General features: G+C 43.4%; 1 protein-coding gene across 3 annotated transcripts in view; it reads left to right on the forward strand.

The window, feature by feature from the left end:
* TENT4B (terminal nucleotidyltransferase 4B) overlaps nt 1-19,743 on the forward strand; it is a 123,066-nt gene that overhangs the window by 46,376 nt on the left and 56,947 nt on the right. For all 3 annotated transcript variants that reach the window (XM_077458391.1, XM_077458374.1, XM_077458382.1), the window contains exons 2-4: nt 10,791-10,914; nt 14,545-14,591; nt 18,634-18,754. In XM_077458391.1, the coding sequence (XP_077314517.1) occupies nt 10,791-10,914; nt 14,545-14,591; nt 18,634-18,754 (292 nt within the window). The remainder of the gene's footprint in view (nt 1-10,790; nt 10,915-14,544; nt 14,592-18,633; nt 18,755-19,743) is intronic.

Here is a 19,743-nt window from a genome sequence, read left to right on the forward strand (position 1 = left end):
AGAAATCCAAGACAACCCCAACACAGGAGATCCTGTATCTGGGGTACTGGATCAAGTCTGTAGATCAGAAAATTATACTGCCGGAAGAAAAGATTTTGAATCTGTGGCAGAGAATATCTTTTCTTCAATGCAGCCCCAAGTGTACGGTGAGGGAAGTAATGTCGGTCTTAGGTCTTATGACGGCAGCCATTCCAGCCGTACAATGGGCCAGGTTCCATCAAAGAGAACTTCAGGGTTTTCTGTTAGAACAATTAAAAGGCAGAGATCTGGAGGAGGAGGTATCGATCCCCTCAAGGGTAAAACGCTCCCTCTGGTGGTGGAAGGACAGGGAGAACCTAAACAAAGGGGTTCATTGGGTCCTTCCTATCACTTCAACACTAACAACGGATGCGAGCAGTTGGGGCTGGGGAGCCCACCTAGGTTCAAGCTGGGTCCAGGACAAGTGGACCCCGGAGGAGAAATGTTTCTCTTCCAATTGGAAAGAACTAACAGCAATCCTGAGAGCTGTTCTAGCTTTCCACCCCGCAATACAGGGTCACCATCTACAAGTCCGTTCAGACAATACGACGGCTGTAGCATACATAAACAAACAAGGAGGAACCAGAAGTCCTCGTTTGATGTTGGTAGCCAGACGCATTCTCCAGTGGGCAGAAGCCAATCTGGAATCCATTTCTGCAGTTCACCTGAAAGGGGAGCTGAACAACAAGGCGGACTTCTTGAGTCGACAGAGGATTTCGAACCAAGAATGGTCCTTACACCCAGAGGCATTCAATCTCATAACAGCTCACTGGGGAGAACCAGAGGTAGACCTTTTTGCGAGCAAGAAAAATGCAAAGGTTCCCAATTTTTTCTCGCTAAACCCAGGAGATCAACCCCTGGCGGTAGATGCCTTGCAAACTCCATGGACTTTCAGTCTGGCGTATGCATTTCCCCCTCTTCATCTCATTCCGAGGGTCCTAGCAAGATTCCTCAAGGAAAAAACCTGTTTGATTCTAGTAGCACCTTTTTGGCCCAGGAGACCGTGGTTCACAACGTTGCTACAATTGACAGACTGTCCGCCTCTAAGACTTCCCTACAGACAGGACCTCCTGTCGCAGGGACCTCTTTACCATCCGCAGGTCGCCACACTGAAGCTGTCAGCGTGGTTACTGAGGAGGAAATCTTAAGGAGTAAGGGCCTATCAGACGAGGTAATTGCGACCTTACTACAGAGTCGCAAACCAGTCACGAGAGCTATTTACAAAAAAGTCTGGAAAAAATTCAATAGCTGGCTGAATGGCCGGGACATAAATACGGCTAATATTCTACAGTTTTTACAGGAAGGTGTAAACAAGGGTTTAACCCTAAGTACTATTAAAGTACAGATAGCTGCCTTAAGTGTATACCTAGATGAACGCTTACAGGAAAATCCTTTTGTCGCTAGATTCTGTAAGGCAGTCGCTAGACGCAAGCCAGTCAGAATCACAAAAGTCCCATCCTGGGATTTAGCAGTTGTGCTAAAAGCTTTCTTGGGGTCACCCTTTGAGCCTATCTCAGAGGCCTCCCTAAGGCTTATTACCTTTAAGACAGTTCTCCTGGTGGCAATCACTTCAGCCCGTAGGGTCAGTGAAATCCAAGCACTTTCCATCAGGGAACCATTCCTACAGATCCTAGAAGACAGAGTCATTCTAAAGACAGACCCTGGGTTCTTACCAAAGGTAGCATCTAGCTTCCATAGGTCCCAAGATATTGTCCTCCCTTCATTTTGTCAAAATGCAGCAAATGAGAAAGAGGAACGTTTTCATTTATTGGATGTGAGGAGGTGTATTCTAGAATATCTTAAAATAACAAATCCATTCAGAATCTCAGACTCCCTTTTTGTCCTTTTTTCCGGACAGCGTAGGGGACAGAAAGCTTCAAAAGTAACCATAGCTAGATGGATTAGGCTAGCTATAGCAGAGGGGTATAAGGCCTTGAATAGAGATCCTCCTGAGGGTGTTAAAGCTCACTCAACAAGAGCGTTGTCTGCATCCTGGGCAGAAAGAGCTGGTGCCACCCCGGAGCAGGTATGTAAAGCAGCCACATGGTCAAGCTTTTCCACCTTTACAAGGCATTACCGACTGGACTTAATGTCTAGTCAGGATCAGGCCTTTGGGAGGAAAGTCCTCCAGGCCGTGGTCCCCCCCTAATCTGGTAAGTACTTGGGGATCCTCTCAAGGGCTGTCCTGGAAGAACACTTGGGAAAACTGGAGTTAGTACTTACCGGTAACTCCTTTTCCGGTGGTCTTCCAGGACAGCACGATCCCACCCTTTATTTGATTGTAGTGATGTACTAATGTTATTACCTGTTATGGTTTATATGTTTTTCAGTTCCATCCTTCGGTTCTTGGTGAATGACTGACCAGGGACCTGAGGGACCGCCTTTTGAACTGTGGCAATGTGTTTCCTGTGTCGATGGGAGGAGCTCCATCTCTCAAGGGCTGTCCTGGAAGACCACCGGAAAAGGAGTTACCGGTAAGTACTAACTCCAGTTTTTTTTGCCACCTATCAGGCTGATATCAGGTGCCCATATTCTGTCTACTCCACTGTCTTGAAGCACAAGCATTACTCGGTCTTTATTCCTCCGTATTCAAGCATGCCTAGAAACATTTCTTTAATGTATTCCCCCTGCCCAGTGTGGGATCCTTCTATCAATTTTGTATTCAACACCAGTTGCCTTTTTGTCCTTCCGCTGTCAATGAAGTGGCATGCAAGACTCAATGACTCTGTTGGTCCTGACCAGCAGGCAGTTGTGAATGAGTGGGTTTCCAGCATTCTCTGGTTGCAGCATAGTCTTTACTTTCTCAACTACCTTTTTTGGTGAATATTTACCAGCGTTTCGCTTCAGTAATACTTTTTACACTTCAGTGTGTATTAGGGCTGCAACTAACTATTGTTTTCACAATTGATTCGTTGGCCGATTTTTATTTCGATTAATCTGTTAATAACCTTGAAAACAAAGTGGGTCAAATTGATGTTCATTTTTAACCACAGTGACGGGAAAATTTGAAAATGGAAAACTTCTTAGTCAAAGGAATTTTTAGACGGTGTATGTGGTTTTCGTTCAGAAATTACGTTCATTTTAAAAACGATAAGTGAAAATTTCAGACAAAATTCTTTCAGCGATGTACAAAGATTTTTCGTCTGAAAATTGATCAGTGTGGCCAGCATAAGGCTCGGTACACACCTATGCAGTTTGCTTTTGATCTGTTTCTGCAGTGCTTCTTGCTGTATATATTTGATTTTTGCGCACGTGATTTTACTGCAATTTGCCTTTTTGCATTTTTTTGGCAGATTAAAAAACACAAGTTGCTGCAAAAACGCATTGCATGCTTTTCTGCAGCTTCTCCATTGTAGTATATTGAACCAATAAAGCACCATTTTGTGTTTTAAAAGTCCCTGACCCTTTCAGATGTGAACGTGTCCTATAGGAAACCATGTAAATGAACTGTAGTGAATTTCTGCAAAAAGCACCAATAGACAGACTTGAACCAGGTCTAAGACGTTTAGTAACATAATGAGGTTAAAAAAACTAAAATTAGCCCTTTATAGTAGAAATTACTACTGTAAGGGGTTAAGTATTTACAGTAGCGATTATTTGTTCTTTGTACTATAAAGGGCTAATTAAATTTTTTTTTTTAACCCCATTATGTTACTGGCCGATTAATCGATTAATTTCATAATCGATTAATCGACAACTAATCGATTAGTTGTTTCAGCCCTAGTGTGTATCTTGACTCAGCTGTGGACATCAACCACTTAAATCCAGAGTCAGGCATCATTGTAAATGGCTGGTTATCAGTAACCATCTCCGTGATTGCTCTGTCCAGCAGTTGGCATGTCCCATCCAAATTTTTGCTTTTTTCTGAAATGCTTCTTTTGTCTGGCATAGTGATGTTTAACTTGGATTTAGTTTGTTTTCCTTGTGATGCATTATATAATTCAGCATGATCTCTTGGACCCAAAGATGTGACGTAATTTTGGTGTTTGCAGTTGCTAATCCCCTGCTCACATTGTGCTTGTGTTGCACACTATTGCTTTTCCTGGGGATGGTTGAGATTAGAAATCGTCCCAGGCCACACTTTTTTAATTTTTATTTCTGCATTAAAATTTGAAAGTTTACAGAAAAGGTAAAACTGTCTGACACGGTAAACCCTACTGTGGGTGGTTGGCCAGCTGGCTGGCACACCCTGCTGTGGGAGTGTGGATGGGTGGCCTCATCTGGCTCCCTGCTGTGTCTGGCTGGAGTGTCCTCTCTGGCCGAGTTCCGTAGCGTGCGCTGTCCAAGGTGAGGGAGGCGGCGGTTGCCTTTCTTCTGTCCAGTTAGATGAAGTCAGGCTCGGAACATTTGCAGGTGCACTGCAAACCTGAGTCCTGGCTTCTACCCAGGCTGATGACATAGTTGGCCCCAAAAAGATGGTCACTCTGGCAGGGGGAGAATATTGACGCTGAGTTAAGCTTCAGTGACAGTAGTTCAGGTCACCGACTTGGCTAAACTGTTTGGCTGGAGTGATAAAGTATTTTACCATTTATTTTAAGTCCCTGAGAGCCCATAAAACCTGTGGCATTCCTAGAAGTCTGAGATTGTCCTGATTGGTCAGTGAGGGCATCCATCACTCCAATAACCCATATGGTGGACTTATGCAGATGGAGGGAATCGACTAAAGCGCAACCTGCTTACATTTTGGTTCTCCTAAGGCATATATGAAATTGAGGTGGTTTGCAGGAGTGTGAATGTGTCTGCTGTACAGTACCAAGGCCAGTTTATTGCCACTAAAGTCTTCTCGGGTAGTTTTTAATGCTTAGGCTTTTCTCTCGTCAGCGGTTGCATAATACTCTTGGCATCACCCTTTTGTACTGCGAATAAGCGAGCCATGCTGCGATTGGCTGGGCAATCTTCTGGGAACTGTGACATGTCCCAGGAGATTGCAGGGAGGGGGGAGAGGCGTACATTACCTACAGCTCCGTGGAGCCCCGGGAGAAAGTGGGAGCTGGATGCTGCTAAAAAGTTTATCCACTCCCCCCAATGGTGACATGCCAAATGTGACATGCCGGGGGTCACCTTCAATTAAAGGTTCATTTTTGAGTGCTTTAAGATTTTGGTTATTCCCTTTTTCTAACCATTTTCTACACTATTCCATCTACAGCAGCGCAGCACAGTTGTGGCAGGCTTATTTTATAGCCTGCTGGAAGATTGTGGCCTGCATTAGAAGTCTATTGGTTAACCGGTTCCCGACCAGCGCACGCCGATGTACGTCAGCAGAAAGGCACGGGCAGGCATATTGGCGTACAGGTACGTCCAATCTTCAATTCCGCCCTGCCATCGCCGCCGCGCTCGCGTGCTGGTCAGGACCCCCGTGAGTCCGGTCGTGGATCTCGCGGACTCGAATGCGCGGGCATACCCGCGATCGTCTCACGGGACGGCTGAATGGAGGAAATGCCGTGTAAACAGCATTTCTCCATTCTGCCTAGCAACTAGTGACGCTGATCTCTGCTCCATGTGATTGGAGCAGAGATCAGTGTTCACTAAATGAAAGCCCAACCCCCCCACAGTTAGTAACACACCTCTAGGAACACTTAACCCCTACACTGCCACCCACTGGTTAACCCCTTCACTGCCAGTGTCATTTGCACAGGAATCACTGCATTTATATAGCAGTGATTACTGTATAAATGACAATGGTCCCAAAAATGTGTCAAAAATGTCCGATGTGTCGCCACAATGTCGCAGTCACAATAAAAATCACTGATCGCCGCCATTACTAGTAAAAAAAATAAAAAAAAATGCCATAAAACTATCCCTATTTTCTAAACGCTATAACTTTTGCGCAAACCAATCATTTGCTTATTGAGATTTTTTTTTTTTTTACCAAAAATATGTAGAAGAATACGTATCGGCCTAAACTGAGGGGAAAAAATGTTTTTTTTTTAAATATATTTTTGGGGGATATTTATTATAACAAAAAGTAAAAAATGTGTTTTTTTTTATTGGGGAAAAAAGGACGTAAATTTTGTTTGGGAGCCACGTTGCACGACCGCGCAATTGTCAGTTAAAGCGACGCAGTGCCGAATTCGCCAAAAGTGATCTGGTCTTTGACCAGCAAAATGGTCCGGTCTGTAAGTGGTTAAAACACCAACGATTGTACTGTGTGTGTGTGTGTGTGTGTGTGTGTGTGTGTGTTCTTTAGTGCCTAAAAATCCTATGCTGATAATTCTAAAGTGGAACATTAAAGACATTTTTGTTCGGGGTTTCCCAAAGTGTGACAGTGTTGTTTTGCTAACTTTTGGGTTAATTTCGTTATTTTTACCTCTGCAAGTGATGCACTAAGAGAAATCTCACCAAGGTTGTAGCTGCATTCATACTGTAGCATTCGCAAACGCATCATTTTGTGCCGGTTTGCTTAACACCCCAAAATGTACAATGCACTGCCATTCATTGTTGTGGATGCTCCAAGCGCTGCAAAACAGTTGCACGCTTGAGCTTAGACACATAAGCTACTTTAGCACATCTTTGCTTGTCTGTTCCTTTAGAATTAGTGGGGTGCGATAGTAATGCTGTCTGAAAATGGTTATGCAATCGTTCTCTCAGGAAGCTTTCTGTAGAAATCATTTTCATTCATTGGCAGGAACGAGGCATGTAACCCTGCAAGTGTGCATATTTTTCAGTTTTCCTGGAATTGGGCTTTAAATGTGGTGTCTGTATTTTTAGATTTTTAGATTTTTTTTTTTTTTTTTGTTACTTTCACCTGGAGATCAGACTAGGTTTTTTAGGTGCCGCGGCAAAATCACATAACCCTGTACAGCCTCATCTGGAAGCATTCCTCTGGTAAAGTGTTAATAAACCGACAACAGTAAAATCAGTCTGTATATGCAGTTTTACGCTACTGTGTAACCTAAGGGGTTTTTCCTCTGCATTGTGTAAAAAGGGCTGTTTGATCCTATCCTCTGATCCTCTCTTCCTTCCACTGTCACTAATATAGTTCCTGATAATACAGAGCCAGGGGGTAGGCTGCACATGCTCAGTTTGGTGTGTATTGCTAGAATTATTTCTTCCTTGGGAGAGTGCATTTTATCAGCGCAGGGCCAATCGGCACTGTCCAGATAGAGGGTCTGGGGTCATGCATCCTGATAGGACAGTCAGTGCAGAATGAAAACTCCTCCTACAAGCTTTAACCAGACACTTAGTCAGAACACTGCTCTAACTGCTGATGAGAAAAGGTATTTAGCAGTTTATACTTACTAAAATAATTGCATTTCCATGTTCTGTTTACTGTGGGAGACCAGATATAGTGGATGCAGGGTCCTGGCTATAGTATCACTTTAACTCCTGTGTACAGAGATGAGGGATAGAGGACAGCCTGCACCTCCTCCCAGATCTCACCTCTTCTTTGCTCCTGCCACTACTTCTGTGGGCAGCCCAAAATGTTGTTAGCCAGCTGCCATTGTCATCTCAATCTGACTACCACGGTTGCTAAGGGCAGGTTGTGGGACCACACAGCATTCTGGGTTGCCAACAAAAGTAGTGACAGGAGCAGGAAGGGGGTGCAAGTAGAGTTGCCACCTCGTCCCTTTAAACCCAAACACATATGAATTACACAAGTTTTGAGGCTAATTTAGTGCAAATAAGGCACCCAGTGAGTTTAAATTACCACCTTAATCAGCCACAGAACCTGTGTAATGTGTTTGGTTTTAAAGGGATGAGGTGGCAACGTTGGGCACAAGATATGCGCACTCCCTCCTTTTTCTGTACGTCGGAATTAAGAGGAACACTTTTCAGATTGGGCTGTACAGGGCTTGACTACCTCCCCCTATTTAATCTTCAGACTGCTCATGTCCAGGCCCTTTGAGTCTGGTATGGATCTTAAAAGGGAACCCCATGATGGGGGGGGGGGGGCCCATACTCACTCACTGCAAAAAAGTGTAGTGTGAATAAAAACAAGGGATGCTTTTGTCAAATTCTTTATTAAAAATATTCCTCCGGTCGTCTTCCTGCTGTCTCCTATGCTTCGAACCCAGTCCTCTTCCGATGCTGTGTCCTGTCATGCCAGCTCTGATATCTGCTGGTTTCTTATATAGCCATGGGGCATGGCCATCCAATGATGTCACCATGAGACCCCATCCCTTGTGGTGTCACAATGGTCAGGGTCTTGTGGTACGGGAGTTTGCGTTGGAGGACTGGATTGGTGGTGGAGAACATTGGAGGCATATTTTGTCAAAACAGTCTTATTCACATGGGGGGGGCCTCCAGATTTTGATAAGCCCCATGCCCGTAGACCCCCACAACCACCACCCAGGGTTGTCTGGAAGAGGCCATTGTCCCGTGTGTGTGTGTGTGTGTTTGGGGGGGGTGGATTGTCCCGTGTGTGTGTGTGTGTGTGTGTGTGGGAGGGGGGGTTAAATATCAATATTAAAAAAAAATTACATTATTTTAATAAAATGCTTTTGGACTAAAAAATCTATCTAAAGATAGTTTTTTCTATTGAAGATAAATTAATCATTTTAGTTTATTCAGCATGAAGTGGCGCTTGGATATGTAGCATGAGGCTGTATATTCTGCAATATTTACATTTTTGGTAAACTCATTCAATGAATGCAAGCTGAGACAACATGCCCTGGCAATGTTTTATTTAAATAAAAGAATTTGAGTAGTTCTCCAACTGTGTGCGATTTAACCTGATTCTAAATGGCAAACCTAACGGCAAGAATGAGTGCCTACATTTAAAGACGCCTATCATTTCAGATCCATCGTGGCAGTGCCTGTAAGTGGGCATCCACTCACCTGCTGCCGCCACGTCCCTCGCCTTTTGTGGTGTCACTGCATTACCAGCTGTCCTATTAAGGAACTTTTCACACAGCCTTTCTGATCAGGTCCGCCTGTCAGTTTTTCAGGCGGACCTGATCTGAAACTCCATTCACCTCTATGGAGCGGCAGATGTCAGTGGTGACAAAGTGCTCTGACATCCGCTACATTCCGATCCTGTCTGAAATCCAGTCGGGCTGGAAAGCCTATTTTCCATCTGTCTGGTGAATCGGATCTCCCCATAGAGGAGAGCAGGGCTCTGACAGGTCTGTCTGGGTACCGTGTGCGGAGACATCCCTGTCACCTGTCTACTCGGCGGGGATTATCGGACCGATCCCCTGCTGAGCAAAGTGAAGTCCATCGGGTGGACAGCCTGTCTGAAAGCCCTAAAGTGAATGGGCCTGTTGGTGAGAGTGTGTGGTTTGAGGGGGGTGTACAGTCTCCGTTCCTTTTCTTGACCGGCTAGGCTGCATGTGGGGTTAATGGTCTGGAATGGCTTTTGGAGGGGGGGGGGACCCCACGCTGTGAGGCAGAGAAGCGCTGCTAAAAGCTAATGCGGTTAAACACACGTTAATGCAAAAAGCTGCTAAAAGCTTGTTTTACAGCTGCTTTCCTGGCATTGGTAGTGGCTTTGCAGCTTGTTTTTTTGAATGCCCTGTGTGCGTGAGGCAAAGGTCATACTATAACCTTTTTGTGTTTCTCAAGCATAGAGCAGCCGATTAACAAAAAAATTTAAAAACTGCTGCGAGTGTGCGCACGCATGAACCCACCTCCTGGTGTGAATGAGCCCTCAGACTGGTGTTCCCTGGGATTGTGCACAATTCTAAAAAGTGCCTTGACTGAAAAAAAAATTTGATCAAATACTGAGCTAGTGTGTAAAACGGCAAATCCTCGCACATATTATGAGCAACAGGTAAAAAAGGAAAAAAAAAGCCGAAGAAAAACGAACGCAGCCATCGCATGTAAGAATTGGTAACCTGCAATGGATTTGTTCATGGCTTTACCATTTAAGGAGATTGTACAGTCGGGTTGTACAAACGTATGCCAACAGGTTAGGAAAGGGTTTTGAAAATATTTAACTAAATTTATGTTACAGATTTGGTGTTTGGCCATCTTTCAGGTTATGGAATAAACTTTTTTGTAATAATAAACATGAAATTCTGTGGGTTTTAATCGTTAATTTTTTGGTGACTGTGTGCCCTAAAAATTGATCCTGTCAGGCTGTACAGCAAAAAAAAATCCTCATGGCACTTTCCTCTGTTAGGCTGCATTCACACCCGAGCGTAGCATTTTCAAGCAGAAAATCTCACAAATTTACTGCGTTTTTTTGTGTTTTTTTACGGCGATTTTTCTGTGATTTCGTGCAGGGCAAAAGGTCACCAATGTTAAAAGAAAAACACCCAAATCCGCTCAATTTGAGCGACAAAAAAGGATCCAGAACTTGTTTGAGCTTCAGGCGTTCGGCTTCAGGCGACATGGAGTGGAGACGTGAACCATCTCCATTGAGAATAATAGATTTTTTTCCCTCCCTCCTTCAGGCTTCAAGCTACAAAACGCTCAGGTGTGAATGGGGGTCTCAGAGCGGTACTAAATCTAAATATAAAAAAATAAATTCTAACAAATCCTTCAACCTTACGTCACCACTGAACCTGGCAGCATTGTACAATCTGGGGGATGGAACCATTTTGTGCAGCGGTAGATGTGTGTAAAGTTGCGCTATTGTACTTTGTGACAGGTTTTATTTTCCCCAGCAAAGCTGCTTAGACCAGCCTGGAAAACAAATGAACCCAGATAGAAGCTCTATCTGTTGTCCAGACATGTTTATATGCAATTTTTCATGTTTAGCTGAGTAAAACTTATTTACATTTTTTTCCCTTAAACTTAATATCGCACTTTTATAGAATACAATTTTATAGAAACGCGTTGCTTTTAATACTATTTGGTTTTGACTGAAAATTCTATTATTTTTGCAGTCTTCATGAAGAAATCCTCGACTTCTACAAATACATGTCCCCTAGGCCAGAAGAGGAAAGAATGCGGATGGAAGTTGTTAATAGGATTGAAAATGTCATTAAGGAGCTTTGGCCAAGTGCAGATGTGAGTATAATGCTTGTCTTGGCATCTGTAGTGAGTTAATAGGGTGTGTGTGTGTGTGGTTTCTTTTTTTTTTTTTTTTTTCCTTTTATCAAATTTTTGTGCATGTCTATACATATGGTGAGGGGGGAATAACACCGACTGGTGCACACAGAAAAATGTACCAATTTCTGTATGCCTGCTTAATTCTTAACCTGATTGGGGAAGTGTCACATGCCAATTCATTTGCACGTTGTGGTAGTTAACCAGATTCGTACATGCTTTCTGACATGATTGGATGCTTATAGAAACTGTCACACAGCACTTTTAATGCCATTTGGCGTTACACCACATAGAACTCGTCTCATAACATTTATTTGGCGCACAGAAAATGTGCTACTCTTTACACACCGCCTAATGAATGTTAGCAGACCAGTAAGGTCAGTCCAGTGGACAGGCTTTTACAAACTGCTGACTTGATCATATGTTTTTGTTTTGGTTGTATTGTCCCATTCCTTTCAGTGGCTATATAGTGCCAGGCAGATGAGGTGTGCATTACAGGGCGAACTTGTTTCTCTTAGTTGCAGTATTTTACATTAAGCTGCTTGGAGACGTTTTTTTAACCACTTAAGGACTGCCGCATGTAGATATACGTTGGCAGAATGGCATGTACGGGCACAAGCACGTACCCGTACGTGCTTTCCTTTCAGCGGGTGGGGGGTCCGATCGGACCCCCTCCCACTGGCTGTGGAGGTCTGCTTCGCTTCAGGAGCGATCCGGGACGAGGGGACGGCTGTTAGTTTCTGGCCATCCCCTCTCGATCGCTCCTGGCGAATGAGAAGCTTCCCCTGCCTGTGTAGTGTAAACACAGGGAGGAAGGAAGTGATGTCACTCTCCTCGGGGCGGTCTTTTTGACCGGACTGCGAGGAGAGGACATAGTAAGTGCACCAATCACTACACTGACGCATAGGTACACATAAGCACACAAATTACCCCCCGATTTCCCCCCCTCCCAGTCAGTGTCACTGATTGCAGTGATCATTTATTTACTGATCACTGCATTTAGTGTCAGTTGTGACAGTGAAAAGTGTCAGGGCAGTTAGTTTTCGGTCCAGGGTAGCCCCCTTTAACCCCCTGATTGCCCCCAGGTAACCCTTTTTGCCAGGGTCACTAAGCAATCATTTTTCTGATCGCTGCATTAGTGTCACTGGTGACGCTGGTTAGCCAGTTAGTTAGTTATTTAGGTTCCCTGTCAGGTTTTTATATAGCGTCAGGGACCCCCATATACTACCTAATAAAGATTTTAACCCCCTAATTGCCCCTAGCTAACCCTTTCACCAGTGATCACCGTATAAGTGTTACGGGTGACTCTGGTTAGTTTTGCTTTTTGTAGCATCAGGGCACCCACCATTTATTACCCAATAAAGGTTTAACCCCCTGATCACCCGGCGGGTGACATCAATTAAGTTTTAGGGTCAGGGTCTGCGTCGCCCCAGGTAGCGCTAGGTTAGTGCCAGTACCGCTAACACCAACGCGCAAAGCATACACCTCCCGTAGTGGTATAGTATCTGAACAGAGCAATATCTGATCAGATCTATACTAGCGCCCCCAGCAGTTTAGGGTTCCAAAAAACGCATTGTTGGCGGGATCAGCCCAGATACCTGCTAGCACCTGCGTTTTTGCCCCTCCACCCAGCCCACCCAAGTGCAGTATCGATCGTTCACTGTCACTTACATAACACATAACTGCAGCATTCGCAGAGTCAGGCCTGATCCCTGCGATCGCTAAGTTTTTTTTTTTTTTTTTTTCTTTTTTTTTTCTTGGTAGCGTTTTATTTTTAAATCCTGAAGGCGGTGCTTGGTTTCGGGGTCCTGTACGCGGCTAGGCTCCCAAAAAGTCCCCCACATGTGGTATCCCCGTACTTGGGACAAGCAGCAGAATTTATTTTTGGGTGTAATTTCACGTATGCGCATAGCATGTGTGAGCAATATATCATTTAGTGACAACTTTGTGCTAAAAAAAAAAAAAAAAAAAAAAAAAAAAAACAGTTTGTAATATTCCCGCAACTTGTGGCAAAATATAAAATATTTAATGGATTCAACATGCCTCTCAGTAAATAGCTTGGGGTGTCTACTTTCCAAAATGGGGTCATTTGGGGGGGGGGGGGGGGGGTTTGTGCTATTTTGACATTTTATGGCCTTCGAAACTGATAGGTAGTGAGGAGTGAAATCAAAAATTTGCACCCTTAGAAATCCTGAAGGCAGTGATTGGTTTTCAGGGTGCCGTACGCGGCTAGACTCCCATAAAGTCCCACATATATGTTATCCCCGTACTCGGGAGAAGCAGCAGAATATATTTTGGGGTGCAATTCCACATATAACTATGGCATGTGTGAGCAATATATCATTTAGTGACAACTTTTTGTTATCTTTTCTATTTTTTTTTGTGTCATTATTCAATCACTTGGGACAAAAAAAAAAATATTCAATGGGCTCAACATGCCTCTCAGCAATTTCCTTGGGGTGTCTACTTTCCAAAATGGGGTCATTTGGGGGGGGGGTTTGTACTACCCTGCCATTTTAGCACCTCAAAAAAAGATTGGCAGATATAAATTAAAAGCAGAAAATGTACTCTAGTTTGTAGATGCTATAACTTTTGCGCAAACCAATAAATATACGCTTATTGATATTTTTTTTTTTTTTTTTTTTTTTACTAAAGACATGTGGCTGAATACATTTTGGCCTAAATGTATGACTAATATTTAGTTTATTCGATTTTTCTTATAACAAAAAGTAGAAAATATCTTCTTTTTTTTTTCTCAAAATTTTCAGTCTTTTTCCTTTTTTACATCGTGAAAAATAAAAATCAGAGGCAATCAAATACCATCAAAAGAAAGCTCTATTTGTGGGAAGAAAAGGACGCAAATGTCGTTTGGGTACAACATTGCATGACCGCGCGATTACCAGTTAAAGCAGCGCAGTGCGAAATTGTAAAAAGACCTCTGGTCCTTAGGCTGAAAATTGGGCGGGGCTGAAGTGGTTAAAGACTTTACCTTTCACATGCTGGTCTACAATTTTTCTTTCTGTTCTCTGCGGACAGCTCTTTCCTTGGCTTTCCCTGGTCTGTGTTCAGTTTGGTGTTACCAAACAGCCGAGTGGCTACTTTTAACCATTTAAATAGACATCGTAAGATTCAGAATGTGTAATGCTGATTACAGAAGATATAGTTTATATTTTTATAATTTTTGTTTTAAGCAGGCCATACATGGATTGGAATACAGGGAGCGACTGAATTTTGATCCACGTATAGGCAGACTGATTTGTACCCAAGCCAATTCATCAGTTTTTGACATGCGATTACTGCCGGTGGCTATAGCTGCTAGCGGTAATCGTGTTGTGCCAGCAGGTATGGTTCCCTGTGGTGGAAGGCTAGAAATTGAATCATCTGTCTGACATACTAAAAGCTTCCAGATATACATTGAGACAAGACATAATTTTAGTTTAATTGCTCTTTAGGAGGAAGGAAGCATTGTTTTAATAAGCTTTAGGGGTATTGGGCCTGTATAAATCTTTCCCTGGTTCCACAGAGCATGACATTTGCCTGGCATTGGTAAAGGAATTCGTCTTTCCTGACCATATAATATTTATTTTTCAGGTTCAGATATTTGGGAGCTTCAAAACAGGACTTTATTTGCCTACCAGGTAAGTTGTATAGTTTGTGTTCAAGTATTTAATATACAAGAGATATTTGTATCAGTGTCAAGATGGTCTGTGTAAATCCCAGCTAGTTTGTGTAATGTTCTCTTATTTTTTTTACAAAAAAAAAAAATAAAAAAGATTTTTCTGTTTTTGAGAGGATGTTCTTTTTATATTAAGCCATCCTTGTTTCGGACTTTCTCCCTGTTACTGCAGTTGTCAGGTTGACTGCCCTGACTCTTGCCTGATCTCTGTACTGTTGGGACATCATAAATCTGTGCCTGACCAGGGCCGCTAAAGTACACTGGATATAGTGGTCAAACTCTAGTTCTTTGTGGACTGCTCAGTTATATTTGTATTAACTTCTCAACTGCTGTAAAAGTCAAGTAGGGGGGAAAATGAAGGGCATCAATCCAATGTGTATTTGACTCCTGTTGCTTCCGTTGACTCCAGATGCACTCCTAAATGAGTTAAAAAAAAAAAAGTAACCACTATAACAGGCCCTGAAATCTAGCAGCGGTGCGGGTTTATTTTTATTTTTTTTCTTTCCTTCCCCGAGATTAAATGACACCGAGCACCATAAAACTCAATTATTGTTAGCCAAGGGCCTTAAGGTACCACTTCCTGTGGGCACATCATTTAGCCCCTTCGGGCTAACAAGATAATGCTGCAGATAAAAGTGCCACATTGATTGGCTCTCTGTAAAGTGAAACTGCTACTTGCCCTGAATCACTTGTTTAATTTTTAGCTTCCTAGCTGTCGGGCTTTTATGGATTTTTCTTTTTTCCAGGTTTAGACTTGCCTAGTTGCCCGGTGCCTCTGCGCTGAAAACCGAGTGATTGAATGCCAATTTGCTTGGTTTTCTCAGCTCTGAGTAGAGAGCTGTAGCCTGTCCGTCACAGCTCTCTGCTGCTCTTCCTCCTCGCTCTTTGGAGCGCTGAGCTGTGGAGAAGGTGGAGCAGGCCGTGTCAGGCTAGGCAGCTCACTGAGGGGCTGAGCGGAGTGTCAGTCCAGGCACCTGGTGGATCCAGACTTTATTGCCTCAATGACGCGGTGTCTGGACTGATATCCGTGACGTCAGCAGAGGACTTCAGTCCGCTCTCTGCTTAAAAGGGTCATGGGTGCAAAATGAATTTCAGTCCTGTGATCCATAGGAGAAGCCCAGCCAAACAAGCTTAGGCTGGACTTCTCCTTTAAGGACTTATAGCTTGTCAATATTGCTATACAAATTAAGAGAGCCTTAGTAAGGGCAATCTGCAATGGAATAGCTTTTATTTAGGCACCCAGTAACAAAGTGAAAAGATGCGTAGAGAAGTGATTTATTTTGACCAATGAAGATAACGGCAGGCATCTTATTCATAGCCATTGAAATTACAAATATGTTTTGTTAAAATTTAAAGTAAACCTTTTAGGCTGGGTTCACACTGCTGCGGGGGGAGATCCGGATGTGATTCGCACCGCAAATCACATCCAATCTCCGTAGCGATGCGAGTACAGCCATACAGATAGTATGGCTGAATTCGCATCGCTCCCGCAGCAAACTCGCACGGGACCCTTTTTTTGGTCGGCAACAGAATCGGATCGCATGGGGGTTCACACCATGCGATCCGATTCCTATGCGAGTCGGCAGATCGCACTGCGATATGCGGATGGATCTGGGGGTGTCATTAACATATCATTGACACTCCCAGCCGTCCGCATAGGGCAGTGTGAACTGCCGGCGGGAGTAATGCGATGCGGGAAACCGCGGCGTTCCCGCATCGCAGCAGTGTGAACCCGGCCTTATAGTCGTATATAACCACTTACCGACCAGCCGCTGCAGTTGTACTGCAGCAGGTTGGCTTCCCTGGGCGTACCGACGTAGCTGTAAATCGGCTTGCCTTTTGACCAATAAGGAGCGAGTGCGCACCGCCGGAGCCAATGCGCGTGCCTGATGGTCGCAGTCTATTCAGAGACGCAGAACAGATCTGTCAATGTAAACAGACATATCTCCATGCTGTCAGGGGTGAGGAGAGCAATCTGTTATTCATACGAAGTATGAACAACGATCGGTCTCCTCCCCCCAGAGTTAGAATCGCTCCCTAGGGAACACAGTTAACCCTTTGATCGCCCCCTAGTGTTTACCCCTTCCCTACCAGTGACATTTACACAGTAATAGTGCATTTTTAAAGCACTGATCGCTGTATAAATGCTAATGGTCCCAAAAATGTGTCAAGTGTCCGATCTGTCTGCCACAGTGTCGCAGTCCTGATAAAAATTGATTACTGTCATTACTAGTAGGAAATTATTATTATTATTATTATTTTTTTTTTTTTTTTTATAAAAATGCCTTAAATCTTTCCCCTATTTTGTAAATGCTATAACTTTTGCGCACACCAATCAATATACGCTTATTGTGATTTTATTATTCTTTTTAATTACCAAAAATATGTAGAATGCATATCGGCCTAAACTGACGGAAAAAAAAATTAGCTTTAAAAAAAAAATAATAATTGGGGATATTTTCTATAGCAAAAAGTACAAAATATTGTGTGCGTTTTTTTTTTTTCTTCTGTTTTATAGCGCAAAAAAATAAAACGCAGAGATCAAATACCACCAAAAAGCTTGTTTTGTCAGTTAAAGCGACGCACTGCAGCATCACAAAAAATGGCCTGGTCATTGAGCAGCCAAATCCAAAAATTTAAAATAATGCAGCTGACCAATCATTAGACATGATGGCTGCATTTGTTTTATAATCATTCATGCAAAACCTTTATCCCAAAAGGAAAAAAGGTTTGTTGTAACTAAGTATCGGCTGATTTTAATCACCTCTGACATTAAGTGGTTTCTGCTTGAGCTTTTGAAAAATAACAGACTTGCTGCCTGGATCACCAGATGAAAATCAAAGAAATAAAATAAACGAATACTGCCATCACATCCAACAACTGATAAGCTGCAATATCATTTTTCTTTTTGGTTGAATACCCCTGGAACCACTTAAGGACCAGAAGGATTTGCCCCCCCCCCCCCTCAATGACAGTTTTTTTGCGGTACGGCACTGCGTTTCTTTAACTGACAATTACGGGGTTGGCTGTGTCTCCTGGGAAGAGGGGGTTGGGACAGGACTGCTTGGAGGAGACCAATTGCTGCTCATACTTGGTATGTACAGCAGATCAGTCAACTCTCTCCTGACAGAACTGAGATATGTCGGTTTACATTGACAGATCTCCGTTCTGTCTTGCACTCAGGAGCGATCACGGGTGCCTGACATGCGCTTCGGCTCCGTCGACATGGAAGTGTGTGTGCCCTCTAGCAGCTGACTTTCAGCTGCGGCCATTTGCCCAGGGATGTCAACCTGCTGCAGTATAACTGGGATGGCTGGTCCTTAACTGGTTAAAAGAGAAGTATTGGTTTAAAAAAAATATATAAATAAACCTAGATGAATGTAGCATGAATCCAATGCTGCATCTGTCCTCCGCTTCTAAGACTGAGAGCTGAGCAGTCAAGGACAATTTCATAGTTTTCTGTCTGAGAGCCCATGATTGAGTCACCAGCTCCTTGCTCTGCTTCTCAAGCACTCACTGGCGTGCTGGGCTGTGGAGGGGGTGGGAGTAGCTGCCTCATTCTCCCAGCGGGTTTGCTGAGAGCTTGAGCCAGCTTGCTGGTCCAGGCAAGTGGATGAATCCTGTCTAACAAAGCCTGGATCTTTCCTGAGTTGGAACCGTCGGCTAAGTGACTTCAGCCAATAGCAGGCTTTAGCTGTTGTCTGAAAATGGGTCACAGGAGTACTGAATGGACTGCACTCCTGTGATCCCCACGAGAAAGCTTTGGCTATACTTCCCCTTTTTTAGGGTGTTGCATGTCCTTTTATATGACGCCTATTCTACTCCTTTATGGATTTAAATTGTTGAGCGGCACAGACTCTCAAGACTTGTGTGACACTGCTTTGTTAGCAACTTGTGTATATACAGCAAGTGTGTGTTTTGTTATTTTTAGAAATTTAAACTATTGCATGCATTTGTAAGTGAAAACTGTTAATAAATGGTCTATGGATGTGCTTTGCTTGCAGTGACATTGACCTAGTTGTTTTTGGAAAATGGGAAAACTTACCACTGTGGACACTTGAAGAGGCATTGCGGAAGCACAAAGTGGCTGACGAAAACTCCGTTAAGGTTCTTGACAAAGCCACGGTTAGTTGCACTTTTGTTTATGTAGCCATACATAATACTACTGGGCTTTTACAGGATATTGTATATTCATTTTCATAGAGCAAAACGGGTTGCCATCCTAACAGTTGCAGATAAAAACTTATTAAAATATTGTTTTGCCCTGTCCTCTCAATGACCGTTTATTTAGCAAAACTGGAAAAAACTATTTTAGGTTTAACTTATCCCTTCATCAAACCAGGACTCACACCTTGTGTATTCAAAAATCTTGTGTCGTGCAAGACCTCTAATTATTAGGTTCACATTGCCCAATACAGGTTTTTTTTTGCCTATAATGGGCTGTAACTAGTTGGAAATCCACTGCTTTCTTTCTGAATATATACAATGCCAGTAGAAGAAGAAACTTTAACAATTCTGAGGAAATAACGTGTGCATCCATTTTCCACCTGTTAAATTACCAAGATCCCATATTTCATTCTCATCTGCTATTTTTTTTACCCGGGCCCTAATTGGTGGTAGCACACAACGATTGGAGTACCTGTGATGAAGCTGGCTATAACTGACAAAACCGCTTCAGCTACTCTACACCCCGTTCTCCATCACTCCTAAGAGGAGATTCCCTGTTGGGATTTGGTGCAGCACGTGTGGGGGCTTGTATCCCATTGACTACACACTATTGACAGAATGGCACTTTTAAATATGCATGCATAAATGTAGAACCGGGATATTTTCTTTTCTTGCATCAGGGGACACAGAGCCATAGTAGCTATTTATGTGGGTTATAGGCCACCTTCAGGTGATGGACGCTGGCACTCCCTATATAACCCCTCCCACTACTGGGAGTACCTCAGTTTGTTCGCCAGTGTCTAAGGTGTTGGTCACGAGTAAAGATGTACTGTGCTGAGCTCCACTGGAGGAATCCTTGCTGGGGCTAGCCATGCTGACCGGATCCATTCAAAGTGTATTTTTTTGGCCAGATTGAATGGTACCGTGCCTCGTATCTGAAGAATGAG

Source organism: Lithobates pipiens, unplaced genomic scaffold (assembly GCF_037356315.1).
Source record: "Lithobates pipiens isolate NorthernLeopardFrog02 unplaced genomic scaffold, aLitPip1_a1.2 Scaffold_10, whole genome shotgun sequence".
Taxonomy (NCBI): domain Eukaryota; kingdom Metazoa; phylum Chordata; class Amphibia; order Anura; family Ranidae; genus Lithobates; species Lithobates pipiens.